This window comes from Eremothecium gossypii, chromosome VI (genome assembly GCF_000091025.4).
Source record: "Eremothecium gossypii ATCC 10895 chromosome VI, complete sequence".
Classification (NCBI taxonomy): Eukaryota; Fungi; Ascomycota; class Saccharomycetes; order Saccharomycetales; family Saccharomycetaceae; genus Eremothecium; species Eremothecium gossypii.
Window position 1 is genome coordinate 1,746,044 of NC_005787.5, and position 13,163 is coordinate 1,759,206.

General features: G+C 53.7%; 9 protein-coding genes across 9 annotated transcripts; 4 read left to right on the top strand and 5 right to left on the bottom strand.

The window, feature by feature from the left end:
• Positions 1 to 156: 156 nt before the first annotated feature.
• EMI1 (Emi1p) lies at positions 157 to 450 on the bottom strand (the record flags this gene model as incomplete). The annotated part of the gene is made up of 1 exon (NM_212391.1): positions 157 to 450. The coding sequence occupies one exon, from the start codon at positions 448 to 450 to the stop codon at positions 157 to 159; it is 294 nt and encodes a 97-aa protein (NP_986255.1).
• Positions 451 to 565: 115 nt separating this feature from the next.
• MXR2 (peptide-methionine (R)-S-oxide reductase) lies at positions 566 to 1,006 on the top strand (the record flags this gene model as incomplete). Its single annotated transcript, NM_212392.1, has 1 exon — positions 566 to 1,006. The coding sequence occupies one exon, from the start codon at positions 566 to 568 to the stop codon at positions 1,004 to 1,006; it is 441 nt and encodes a 146-aa protein (NP_986256.1).
• A 23-nt stretch (positions 1,007 to 1,029) lies between these two features.
• Positions 1,030 to 1,944, bottom strand: LSB5 (Lsb5p; the record flags this gene model as incomplete). The annotated part of the gene is made up of 1 exon (NM_212393.1): positions 1,030 to 1,944. The coding sequence occupies one exon, from the start codon at positions 1,942 to 1,944 to the stop codon at positions 1,030 to 1,032; it is 915 nt and encodes a 304-aa protein (NP_986257.1).
• Positions 1,945 to 2,338: 394 nt separating this feature from the next.
• Positions 2,339 to 2,674, top strand: GRX1 (dithiol glutaredoxin GRX1; the record flags this gene model as incomplete). The annotated part of the gene is made up of 1 exon (NM_212394.1): positions 2,339 to 2,674. The coding sequence occupies one exon, from the start codon at positions 2,339 to 2,341 to the stop codon at positions 2,672 to 2,674; it is 336 nt and encodes a 111-aa protein (NP_986258.1).
• A 76-nt stretch (positions 2,675 to 2,750) lies between these two features.
• AGOS_AFR711C (AFR711Cp) lies at positions 2,751 to 4,436 on the bottom strand (the record flags this gene model as incomplete). The annotated part of the gene is made up of 1 exon (NM_212395.2): positions 2,751 to 4,436. The coding sequence occupies one exon, from the start codon at positions 4,434 to 4,436 to the stop codon at positions 2,751 to 2,753; it is 1,686 nt and encodes a 561-aa protein (NP_986259.1).
• A 677-nt stretch (positions 4,437 to 5,113) lies between these two features.
• GFD2 (Gfd2p) lies at positions 5,114 to 6,604 on the bottom strand (the record flags this gene model as incomplete). Its single annotated transcript, NM_212396.1, has 1 exon — positions 5,114 to 6,604. The coding sequence occupies one exon, from the start codon at positions 6,602 to 6,604 to the stop codon at positions 5,114 to 5,116; it is 1,491 nt and encodes a 496-aa protein (NP_986260.1).
• Positions 6,605 to 6,949: 345 nt separating this feature from the next.
• SRO9 (Sro9p) lies at positions 6,950 to 8,266 on the top strand (the record flags this gene model as incomplete). Its single annotated transcript, NM_212397.1, has 1 exon — positions 6,950 to 8,266. The coding sequence occupies one exon, from the start codon at positions 6,950 to 6,952 to the stop codon at positions 8,264 to 8,266; it is 1,317 nt and encodes a 438-aa protein (NP_986261.1).
• A 683-nt stretch (positions 8,267 to 8,949) lies between these two features.
• ATG22 (Atg22p) lies at positions 8,950 to 10,473 on the top strand (the record flags this gene model as incomplete). Its single annotated transcript, NM_212398.1, has 1 exon — positions 8,950 to 10,473. One exon carries the CDS (start codon positions 8,950 to 8,952, stop codon positions 10,471 to 10,473), a length of 1,524 nt encoding a protein of 507 aa, NP_986262.1.
• A 285-nt stretch (positions 10,474 to 10,758) lies between these two features.
• GID7 (glucose-induced degradation complex subunit GID7) lies at positions 10,759 to 12,909 on the bottom strand (the record flags this gene model as incomplete). The annotated part of the gene is made up of 1 exon (NM_212399.1): positions 10,759 to 12,909. The coding sequence occupies one exon, from the start codon at positions 12,907 to 12,909 to the stop codon at positions 10,759 to 10,761; it is 2,151 nt and encodes a 716-aa protein (NP_986263.1).
• Between the last annotated feature and the right edge of the window lie 254 nt (positions 12,910 to 13,163).

Genomic DNA, 13,163 nt, shown 5'->3' on the forward strand with positions numbered 1-13,163 from the left:
CCAGGCTCTTGCGCTGCTCTGGTATTCGTTGGCTTATGTTAAAACAGAGCACATGCTCCGGTATCACCGCATCACGTGACGTATTTTCGGGCCCAGACACGAATCCGGCGCCCAGCAAACTCTATATAACTATATATACTCATACCTGTGCTCTAGTCAGCGCCGGAGACTCCACACGTCTTCTGACGTGCCCTTGGTGCTCTTATTCATTTCCCACTCTTCGCGGTACCACTGCTGCACCCGCACGGGGTCCGACCCGTGCAGAATGCAAAACTTGAAGCGCTCGATCTCCTTCGAGCAACCGTTAAACTCGCCGTGCCGGTAGTAGTGGCGGACCAGGCCGCCGATGCTGTAGCAATCGGTTAGCCGGTCGAATGCCTCTGTGCACGATATCTGCGACGGGTACTGCTCAGCGGGCTGCTGCGGCTCCACTGGCGCGCTATCTGGCATAACAGAACAATGTTCCTCACGAGACAGGAGGCACTGCGTATGTTGCGATGATAATCCGCTCTTTAAATGCAGCCATGTTCAATGCAAGGCCCCCATCTCAGCAAAATTTCAGCGCATGTCTCGCCAGCTGATCAGAACATTGAGAGTGGGTAGCATGTGTGCGTCGAAGTGGAACCCGCAACTGAGTGCCGAGCAGCTGCGTGTGCTGCGAGACCGCGGGACGGAGAGACCGCACACGGGCACGTACCTGTACAACAAGAGCACAGGCATCTACCACTGTGCAAACTGTGACGTACCGCTGTACAGCAGCAGCGCAAAGTTCGACTCGGGCTGTGGGTGGCCCGCGTTCTACCAAGAGGTGCGACCTGGGGCATTGCGGTACATCCGGGACTCGTCGCTTGGGATGGAGCGGGTGGAGATCAGGTGCAGTGCGTGCGATGGGCACCTCGGCCACGTGTTCGAGGGCGAAGGGTTCGCGCAGCGCCTAGGGCTGCCGAAGGACGTGCGGCACTGTGTGAACAGCTGCTCGCTGCGGTTCCGCGGCGAGGGTAATTAGTGTATATATATACCTACAGTGTGTCAGATCTTGTTCTGGTCGCCGAACGGGTTTTCGAGCGTTGTGTCTTCGCTCTCATCGCTGGACCCCGAGGAGTCCGCGGTGTTGGAGAGCTCGTCGAAGCGCATGAGGGCCGCGACAAGCTCCTCGTTGGCGTGCAGGAGCGGGCCGAGTAGGTCGCCGCCGCTCACGAGCTGCAGATAACGCAGGACCTTGCGACGCAGCTCCCGGGCCTGTGTGAACTTCTCGGCGGCGTCCGCACTTTCCACGGCACGGGTGCCCACCGGCAGCGCGAGCAGTGCATTCTGTAGAGCGAGCGCGGTTGCGACGGCGTCGCTGATCAGCAGCTTGATCTTGTCCTCGTCGCCCGCCGGGTACGCGAGCGCCGAGCGGAGCGTATCCTCCGGGTGAATTGAACCGTCCGCGCTGTCGTGCAGGAAGCCTCCGCGCCGGCTGGTGCCCGTGCTGCGCGCGTAGTTGCGCCGGACCATCCCCCCGAGTCGCACCAGGCCATCGTACGCGCGCGACCGCCCCTCCAGAAACCCGGCCCACGCCAGCACGTAGCCCACGCAGCGCTTGACCACACGCGACTCGTATCGCCGCCCACGCGAGTCCGTCTCCGTGTTCATCGCAATCCCCTGCAGGCGCTGCAGCAGCTTCGCGTCATTATACATCACGGCAAACTTCATTTGCTGCGACACGAACAGGTTCAGCAGCTCCAGCGCCCGCAGCTGCTGCCCCACGTTGCCGTACTTGAGCTGCTTGCGCAGCGCCCGCGCGGCCTCCAGCTGGTTGTTCGTGTATTCATACTCCGACTCTGCCCTGATCAAATGCACCAGGCGTTCCAGCTCCACTTCTAGCGTGTACCGCTCGCTAGTCACCACCTTATCGATCACGTCCGTTATCAGCGTGTGCTGATGATCCGTCAGAAACCCCATCGCCTCGCTCGCTCGTCTGCTAACGCCCAGAACGCCACCTGTGGTCTTTTCACTGCCGCTGGTTCCTTATTCCGCCAGGGGGCCTCGTGGGCCCGCCAGCGCTCGCCAGCGCGGTTGTCGTCACCCGCAGCAACAGGACGAGAACTCTCCGCTTTCGGCCTCGTGAGATTTTGGATTCAGTCACGTGATTCACGTAGAGGTTACCCGGAAAGAGCGGCTTGGATGCCAGTAATCACCGCCGTTATCCCCGGCCTTCTTAAGCATTCAGTCTGAGCCGCTTCTCCCCGCTTCCTTGTTCTCCTGGAATTTCAAAGGGCGGGCGGTATATAGGCGGCGAGAAAAACACGGTGGCGAACGTTGTTGCCGCCAAGCGTTATCGTGAAGAACAAGCATAATGGTTTCCCCTTCGGTTATTAAACAGGTGCAGGCGCTAATCCAGCAGAACCGCGTGTTCATTGCATCCAAGACGTACTGTCCGTATTGCCAGGCGGCAAAGCGTACGTTGCTGGAGGAGAAGCGCGTCCCGGCAAGCGCAGTAAAACTGTTGGAGCTTGACACCATGGGCGAGGAGGGCGCGGTGATCCAAGCGGCGTTGCAGGAGCTGAGCGGGCAGCGCACCGTGCCCAACATCTACATCAACGGGCGCCATGTGGGTGGCAACAGCGACCTCGAGGCGCTGAAGGCGTCTGGCGAGCTGGACCAGCTGTTGGAGGAGGCGCTACGCGAGTAAATGTAAGTAGATGTGTAGTTAATTATGTGTGCGCGTGCGCGCAGAATTGATTACACAAATTGACCTGGAGCGAGTCTTAGAGCAGTGCAGCGACGATTGCACCTGCGAGGGCCAGCGCGCCGACGGAGCGACGAGCGGCCGCGCCCTCGAACGGCTCAGGAACTGGCACGGTCACGGTCGGCTCCGGCGTGGAGGACGCCTGGGTCTGCACGGTTGGAACTGGGGCCGGGGCTGATGCAGTGCTCTTTGGCGCCTCTGGAGCTGGAGCAGACTTTGGAGTCTCAGGTGCTGGAGCAGAAGACTTTGGAGCCTCTGGAGCTGGAGCAGAAGACTTTGGAGCCTCTGGAGCTGGAGCAGAGGACTTTGGAGCCTCAGGTGCTGGAGCAGAGGACTTTGGAGCCTCAGGAGCTGGAGCAGAGGACTTTGGAGCCTCTGGAGCTGGAGCAGAGGATTTTGGAGTCTCTGGAGCTGGAGCAGAAAACTTTGGAGCCTCTGGAGCTGGAGCAGTGGTCTTTGGCGCCTCTGGAGCTGGAGCAGAGGACTTTGGAGCCTCTGGAGCTGGAGTAGTGGCCTGCGAGATAGTAGACAATGCTGTTTTTGGAATGGAGACCACAGACGTGCCGGAATCATCGGTCAAGGTGATGTAGATAATCGACTCAATGGTGGTGGTCGTGTCCTCTTCAGATGTTGGGGCCGGGGTCTCAATTGGCCGTGTTACAGTAACTTCCACATGCGAGTTGGTAATAGTTGGGGTGACAACACATGCCTTGGACTCAGGGCATAGAGTCACCGTCTTGGTGAGGGTGGACAAGGACTTCGAGACGACCACTTCAGAAATAGGAGAGGTGACTTGAATGGTAGTTGGGCCTTCTGGTCTGTTAGACGTGAAAACCGCTGTGTTGTAGATGGTCGACACTGGGCAGTACGTGGTATACTCGGTGACAGAGCCGTCGATGGTGGTGGTGTAGACGCTGGCGGACAGCGAGAAGCCCGGCTTGGACTCAGTGTGCAATGGCGCTACGGCGGAGCTACCATATGTACTGGAGATTGTGCTCACTGGAGCAGATTCAACTGTTCTCGTCAACTTCACATCAGTGTAGGTCTCGCCGACGCTAACAGTAGTGGCGGTACACGCATCTTTCTTTTCACATAACGTCAAAGTCTGCGTGATGGTCTGAGTGTATCTGGACACAACAATCTCGGCGGTTGGAGAAACAACGGTTAAGGTAGTAGCGGCGCCACCAGGAGCAGTAGAGGTGTATGTCTGAGTAGAGTACGCGGTCGAGATCGGGCAGTACGTGACGTATTGCGTCTCCAAACCATTGACCGTGGTGGTGTATGTGCTGGCGGATAAGGTGTAGTCTGGGGGAGCAGAAATGGCACTGGACTGCGATACAGTTGAACTATAGGCCATCGAAGAAGAGCCAGAAGGCGTACCACAGGTTTGTGGACTGACTTCGTTCCACGTCAAGTCTGCGCCCTCGTGTTGCAGGTGGAAAACACCGTACTGGTTCCAGGTCACTAGGATGTTGTTCTTCGAGCCATCCTTTGAGACAACGATCATACCGGACTGTAAGGCCTCACAGTCTGGTGCGGTCACCTTCAAACCCTCGGAAACCGCCTCAACAGAGACGCCGCCGGATTTGAAGTGGTAGAACACATCCACATACTGCTCATAGTCGAGTTTCACATTATATGTAGCAGCTTGCACTGTAGCGAACGTAGTGGCAACAAGGCCAACGTACTTGGTAAAAGAAACCATTTGGATTAATCCTGACTGCCTTCCTGGAGGGTTCCATTCGGACACGCATCGTGCGTGTCCCCATGCTATTTATCCTGCAACGTTTTCGATCATCTGGCCACACCGATGGCACACTCCAGGAACGGGAATTGGGCAGGCGAAATCCGCTTCGATTAATTAGCCCTGTGTCAAGAATTTCAGCTCGTAGAACGTGGAAGAGGAACGTTAGAGGCAACGTTAATCATTAAGCCCTCGCGTGCTACATTAAAACCGCAGGAACAGGAAGGCATCCATGAAGAATGTTACCCAGTTTGAAAGCATATAACATCCAGTGGTAGAGCTTCTTTCATTTTCCTTGCTATTAATAGTGGCGCAGTGTGCCTAGGTTTTGGCCAAACATGCAATGGCATCCCTTCTCTAAAGGCAGATACCGGCAACCGGAAGGAATGAGAAAGCCGCTAAAGTAGTTAACCAGCGGAGGTTGTAATGCAAAGAATGCAACTGTGGATGCTGTTAATCCCTACTTAGGCAACCGCTGCCAGCCCCCAGGATTGTCATTTATGCCGCTGTTGCAGATGTCAGTAGTTTCGAGTATTAGCTCATTTGTTAAGAGGACCGCAGTTGGCTGCCATCCACATCACATCTATGGAGGACCACCAACGACGGTCCGTGTCCTGCGAATTCAGGCTTTTACATATTTACCTACCTATCTCGCAGTCAACAACCGCCGTAGATGCTAAGAAGCTGTCCAAATTATGGTGATAGCGCATGCCATTGATGTGGGTATCCAGATGTCGACGGTTTCTGCCCGATTTGGATTTTGGCTTATAGTCTTTCCCGGTAGCGCGTGTGCTGTTATTGACGGATTCTGCGTGCTGAGTGGAGGGCGTGGAGTTGTCATACTCCTCCCATTGCTTCAACGTGTTGAAGACAGCATATAGATCGTCCCATTGGTGCCGGATGCGTTGCTGCACATCGCCCATCTTCATGAGCAGTTGTAATGTGTAATATGCATCGTTGCCTGCATTGTGCAGATAGCTATGTGGGACACCGTGCAATCTTAAGCTCTTACCTAGGGATGAACCCTTCTGACCATAGAAGTACTGGTATAAATGCGCGGTATCTAGGACAGAAACATGGTCGCGCGGATGGGAGTTGCCTGGGCCAGCGATCGTGGGCAGGTCGATGAGCAGACTCCTAAGCCATTGCAGATCACCAGAGACACCATGACCCACAATTGCCCGCGAGTACTTGTCGTCCACGCCCGTGGGTGGGTACAGGTAGTACTCGATAAGCCCGTTAATGAACTCAACGCACTCGGAGAGCGGCATTACCATGGTTTCACCATGGAGAAACTCGCATTTGTGATTCGGAACAAACCGCTTGTTTATCAACCCGAGAGACTCCTCAGGACAGAGGTGGTACGTGCGGAAGTGGGGCACGAGCGTGTCCTCGTTCTCGCGGGGATCGTAGACCGAGATTCCCACCTCTGTGACGACAGATGTGTTGCTCTCAAACGCCTCGATGTCAATGGAGAACAAGATCGTGTTTCGCAGCTGCAGCTTGTAGAAGACGTCATGCAGTGCCGCCCATGCAGGCGACCCTGGGAGCGCGTGCACCACAGGGCCCTGGCCTACCGTTGCGGCTGTCACCGCCCGGTTATACGCCGTCCGCTGCTTGACTTGCTCTGAAAGCCGCGTGCGCGCCGCTTCGCTGCACGCGGCCCGCAAATGCTGCTTCAGCGTCTGGATTTCCTCAGGTACCTTGCCGTGCTCAGCTTCCCACGCCCGCTGCACCTCCGCCTCCCGCGCCGCGCGCTCCGCCCCAATACGCACAGCAAGCGCCTGGAACCGCCGCCCCAGCTGCACCATGTAGTCGTCTACCAACTTCCTGCGCGCCGCCACCACCTCCTCCGGCGCGTCGAAAGTGCGCCGTTGCAACTGCTGGTAGTACGGCACGCGCATCATCCACGACGGACCGCTCGTCTTCTGCTTCGCCCGTGCGTTCTTGTATGCCTGCAGTGCACGCTGGTACACGTCCACGCCAGAACGCATGCGAATTGGCATGCTGCGAATCCGGTTCATCGTTCCTGCTTCCTCTGTGATAAAACGCGTTTCTGGCTGTCGTGCGGAATTTGTACCTCTGCTACTTTTTCCCGTGGTTTTCGCTATCCGGCCCATATCCGCCATGCGGTTAAAAGTTGATGGCTACAGACTAAACAACGCTCAACACGCTACGCTTCTGCTTGGCCCACCTGTATGGCGAGCTTGCCGCCGAGACCTGGTTTCAATAACTGCTTGGGTTGTTGGATGAGTTTCTCATAATCCGGGTAACATGTGAACGTGCACCGTGATCCTCACGTCGTTTTTCCGACGCAAATAAATTTAAAAAATCGTTGAAAAATTTTGGCGATGAGATGAGGCGCTCGAGCGGTCATCCTTTAGAAATCACCAATCACCACTTTCACCAAGCTAGGAATAGGCTGATAGTAGGTCATTGCCGCATAGAGTGAGACGAGAACGTACCTGAAAACCATGACTACTACTGTTGAAGCTGGAGCCATTCAAGATCCTGTCGCTGGAAATGTCGCGGACGAGAACAGACAACCGTCGGGGGCGGGCGGATCTGCCGGAAGCTGTCCGAAGGAGACCAAGAAGGAAATTGTAAAGCTGCAGCCAGCGCCGATTCCACAGAACTCTCCGTGGAAACCGGTGCAGATGGGGACGGGGGCCGGACGGGCCACCGAGGACGGCCGCTGGCCTTCTGCGCACGAGGTTGCGACAAAGCTTGCTGACGACGGCAGCGGGCGGGGGCGCTCGCAACCGATGGTGACGACCGGGAAGGAGAAGTGGGTGCCAATGAAGCCGGCCATGCTTGTGCCCGGGCAGGGCTTGCGCAAGATGCAACGCAAGAAGAAAAACGGGCAGGCGGTCAACGGCGGTGCCGCGAAGCGCAAGACCGGAAACAAGGCACCCCCCAGCCAGCAAAAGAGAGCTCCAGACTCCCACAGGAAGGCGCATGACGAGGCGAGCGCCGCGAGCGCCACGCCATCTGCACCGGAGGAGCACGTGGAACAGCGCGAGCTCGGCGAGCAGCAGCAGGTCCCCGAGGCCGCAGAGCAGGGTGCGGAACACCCGACACAGCATATGGCGCAGATGCAGCCCCAGCCCAGAAGACGCTTCTACGGCGGCAGGCAGCAGCACTCCGCTGACGGACACAAGCAGTTTGTGTCGCGGCAGTACACAGGCAGCGGCGGCCAGCCGCGCCGCAACTTCCACAACAGGCCCCACAGCAGCGCTTACCGGCCACGTGTCTACAGCTCGCAGATAGACCCGATGATGGCCATCGACAACATCGCGAGACAGATTGAGTACTACTTCAGCATAGAGAACTTGAAAACGGACTCGTACTTGCAGTCGCTATTAAACAAGGAAGGCTGGGTTTCGTTCTCCACCATCGCGTCCTTCTACCGCTTGATCAAGCTCTCCTGGGGCGGCGACAACAACTTAATAATGGGCGCCCTAAGAGAAATAGTCTCCAATGATAACGCCACGGTCGATGTCGCCCGTGTTGTCGATCCTGTTCTGCCTGAGACCCCCGTTGAAGCCGCCAGATTCTTTGGCAGCTACGCCGTCAGGGCTAAGGCCTGGGAACAGTGGGTTTTGGACAAGCCCAAGGACTGGAGCCCCACCCTAGAGATCCTCACCGGCTCCGCTCTTGACGAGTTCCGCTTTATCCCTCTGCCCGTGCCCATCCAGCCTGTCGCGCCAGCCGTCGATTCGGCGCAGCTCGCCTCCGCGCACAGCTCAGCGACTACCGACGACTGTGCCAGAGTGACCGAATCTGCCTAACCTCCCCATTTGTTCCGAAAGTGCCCGTTGTAACATACTTCCGTGTTCTTAATGACATAATCCCCTGCATGATTCATTGTGTATCACATCAAGGAGCCCATCAGATATGCATGCATTGGTCCGCTCAAATTCCATGTGCGCAGCTTGTGAAACCATAGTGCAAGACGACCCCGCGACAGATACTAGCTAGACCAGGAAGCTCCTTTGTAAAATTTCCTTCCCTTTACAGTGACATTCGACAGTATTTAACATCAAACTAAATTTTAAAAAAAAAGCACCCAAAGAACTTTCTACCTTGGTCTTCCTTCCCGGCGTCGCTGCAATGGCTTTCAACACCGGCATGCTTGCTCATCATGAGATTTTTCAGTCGCCGTTTTCTACATGTACATTGTATATACTTGTAATGATCGGCGTTTTACTGCCCTGCATGACACTAGTTCGCTCTACTACTAACGTTAGAAGGTGGATTCCCTTTCAGCTATGTTAAAAGTGCTCGCGATGCCCAGTTGAAACCTCGAGGTTCACCGTCAAGTTTTGCCGACGATATTTTTAAGGCGATTTTTAGTCTCGGACTAACCTGATTGAATATTGGCAAGGGGCTTTCTCCACATTGCCTCCTTTCAGCGTCGAATCAAACGCGAAGAAGGAAGGTAGCGATTGGCTGGTATTCTGAAGGGCAAGATATGAGTTACGAAACTATACCCACGAGCGATGAGAACTTTGACCGAGATGTCTCGGCTACGAATCGCAATGTATTTGGATGGTACCTGTATGCGTTCTCGAGCGAGCCCTTCATAGTGTCGGCGATGTCGACATACTTTCCGCTGCTACTCGAGGAGTTTGCACGGAACAACGGCGTACAGGTCGACGATCACACAGTGGCGTGTGGAGCGGAGGACAAGCACTGTGTATTGCCCCTTTTTGGGCGGAGGGTGTTTGTAGATACATCGAGCTTCGCGCTGTACACGTTTGCACTCGGGGTGCTGCTGCAGACGGTGCTGGTGATCAGTGTTTCCGGTGTAGTGGACGTTTGCAAGACAGTACGCTTCAAGCGCAATGTGCTGCTTTCTTTCGGGATGGTCGGTGGGCTGGCCACCTGCTCGACCGTGCTGCTGCGGGGAAACCAGTACTACATCTTGGCGCTGCTGACGGTGATTTCGAATTGCTGTTACGGGGTGATCAACGTGGTCGGCAACTCGCTTTTGCCGGATGTGGTTTCTGACTTGAAGCGCGTGCTGTATCTATACAGAGTCATAGATTCCGACCAGTTGACGACAGTGATCAGCGGGCGCGGGAGTGGCATAGGTTACATTGCTGCATTTGTGGTACAGCTATGCTCGGTGTGGTTATTGAGGCAGCCCGAGTATCGTGACGATATCAGAGTGGCGGTGCTGCTTGTGGGCGGCTGGTGGATGCTCTTCCAATTGCCTCTGATTTGGATGTTGGATGATGTTGTGGTACGCGAGAATAGCACGCAGTTCAAGTGGAGCCGGTCGCGGCAGTACTTGAAAGCCGGATGGCAGTCGCTTGGACATGCTGCTATGCATGCTAACTTGCTGAAAGATGTGCTGATCTTTCTCGTTGGATGGTTTATCATCAGCGATTCCATTACAACCATCAATTCCGCAGCGATTCTATTTTCCAAGACAGAGCTTCACATGAGTACTGTTAACCTAGTCGTCATTAGCATTCTCACGATGATAAATGCTGTCATCGGCGCATATTTTGTCCCACAACTCCTCTCAGAACGGTTGGAGCTACCGCCACACCAGTCGTTGATATATCTCATCTGCTGGGCAGGCGTCATTCCATTTTACGGAACCTTAGGTTTTGTCTTTCAAAGTATTGGACTAAAGCATCCCTTTGAAATGTATATACTTGCTGTTTGGTATGGCATTTCCATGGGAGGTTTGGCAGCTGTTTCAAGATCCGTGTTTTCTCTTCTCATTCCTAGGGGTAAGGAATCTACATTTTTCAGTTTATTCAGCATTACAGACAAGGGGTCTTCGGTTGTTGGCCCCTTACTCATTGGCCTAATAACTGACAAGACTCACAACATCAGATACTCATTCTACTTCCTGTTCTTGTTTGTTGTAGCATCAATTCCAGTTTTCAATGCGCTAAATGTACAAAGAGGCAAAGTGGAAGCAGAAGAACTAGCGGGGATAAATGAGAGTAGGCTGGAGACAAATGATGGGTTTGCTTAATTATTATGCACTTAATGATATCCCTTGCAGAATGCATCAACAGCATCCCACTAGATACATAACAGGCCCCAGAAACCGCCTCGGTTACCTAATTGCCTAACGGCCTGAGGCCTCGTTAGGTAGGAACCCCATCCGGAATCTTAGTAAGGCAGTGAGGCAACCTATAGTGATGCGCATAGATAAAAAAAATTAATATACTCAAGTAACAGCTACAATTTAGGAAACAACAGATCGGCAGGATTTCTCGAAGTTCTATAGACAAATAACGTCATGCTATAGGATTCATCAATTAGGGTCAACCTTCCATATCTTCACCAGACCGTCATCTCCTCCAGAGGCAAATAGTCTTGAATTGACGGGATTCCATGCTACAGTATTGCAAACTTTGGTCATTGGGAAGTTTTTATTTCTGGAGTCGTCCGGTCTCTCCATGTTATGCCCAGATAGAACGCCAATAATATTACCATAATATCTATCCCAAATGTATATCTTCCCGTCTTCCGAACCTCCAGCAACTAGGTTGTCCCCATACCCAAAGCACGAACGGATGATGTATGCCACCTGCCGCTGTCCTACATATCTTTGGACCATAATCTGCCTTTTGAAATCCCATAGCTGAAGCTCGTGTGGCTGTACACTGATTAGTAAAAGCGAATCATCGGGTCCAACTGGCCCGCTCATGGACATCATCTGCTTCCCAATATTAAGTCTAGATAGTCTAGGAGTCCTAATTTCGTGCGAGCGTTCACAATCAGGCGATAATTCTGACATGTCGTAGACATCAATGTACGTGTCATTGCTCATGCATATTAGGTACTTGTCATCATGCGATATGGTTACAGCATGAACACGCAAAAATTGATCATTCCCGGTATCTGTAGCGGTAGGGGGAGGTGACGTAGATGTGCTATGGTTCGGTGAGTTGATGGAATTCTGATAAGTTTGCGCTAGCCGACACACAGTAGTTCTCAGATCTAGGTCATAGATGACAACATCTCTGTCAGTGGATCCCAATGCTATTAGATTGGGCTGGTGATGGAACCACGTAGCGCACCACACGCGCATTCGAGTGTTCGCGGATGAGCTTGAAACCGCAGAAGACGGTGTGTCTTGGAGGGTAACTGTCACCTGATAAGCCGGATCAATTACCCTGGCGCCAACCATATTTGGATGAATATTTGCATTGTTGCCGATAGGGGTTCCCTCATCGTGTATGTTATAGACCTTCACGTCTTCATTAAAAGGGCATGTGATGACTTTCTTGCTGTCGGCAGAGAAGGTCAAACAAATTACAGATTGTTCTGTACCGGCCAAAACTTTATAAACCCTGAAGTTGTTTAACACGTCATATATGAATACCTTACGATCGCTGGAAGGGTCAGTGGATGCACTGGCCAAATACCGACCATCTGGTGAGAATTGGAGGTACCAGATTTCATCTTTATTTTCCGAAAGAGTCTTCACATGACTGAAATTGAACATGCACATAGAGCCAACGTTATCTTGAAGCAAGTTATAAGTGGTTTTCTCTCCAGAACGGTTTCCTTCGTGGTTGTGAGGATCGTCGCTGAAGCTTAACAGGTCGCTGGACCGCTGGAACTGTATAGCCTGTTTTAACAACGTAATGAGCCTGCCCCGTGGAACCAAATCATTCGGGTTGATATATTGTGAAATCTGATCAAGCGCCAATTGCCGCGAGGCTGCCAGAGACCCTCCCCATATTTTTGTTGCCTCTGCGGATTCCGCAGGACACGTCAAAATAGTCGTCATCTGCAGAAGAGCTGTGTCGGGAGTCATAGCCCACTCTCCCTCGGGCTCCTCCACCATAGATATGGTCTGTACAGCCACAAGCGAGTCCCAGAGCTGTATCGTCGGCCTGAGAAGCGACCGTAAGAACGATAACGCGCGTTTCTTATCCTGCCGCACAAAAACCATCTCAATGAAAACCTGCCGCAAGACAAGTACAAATATCTCCACTGCCGTTGTGAGCTTCGCAATGTCCTCCGCGTTGTACACCGAGAGCCGCTGCACACACTGCTGAAGTAGCTGGTACTGCCGCAGAAGCTCCCCGGTCACCCCGGGCTCTCCTGGATCACCACATTCCTCTGAATTCTCCACCGGGAGTAGGTGCGCAAGGTCTCCATTCACAAGCGGTAGGCGGAAAAGCAACCGCACCGTGCAATGTTCGAACCGCCCGGATTTCACCAGCTCAAATAGTGTCTGCACCGTCTCGGACTCAACCTGCACCCCGCCGCTCTCCTGCTGCAACATCGCCGCCGACTGCTCATAACCCAGCTCGTGGAGCGTGTTAATGAGCAATTTTGTGAGCTGCTCCCTGTCAAACGGCTGCTCAAGTGCTTGAATTGCATTAGACTGCTTCTTGCGTGTGTACTCTGGGATGAACAGCTCCTCCGATTCAGACACAGACAAAGGCATCTTATTGCGCTTGGCTTAGCTTACTTTTTGGACTGGTAGCTAGCACGTCTCAAGTATGCCCTGCAGTGGGTCAGCGCTTTAGTACCTCCCTAAGCGTGCAACATTTCGTTACAGGGCGGGAGCCACAAGAGGTCATAACTAACGGTCTGAACCGGTTCGCTCGTCAAGCCAGAACGCAACGGGCGTCGGTGATACCATCGGCAGGCAGCACATCGCAGCTGTATACTAACAGTAACCCGCTGTCGTACGCTGCT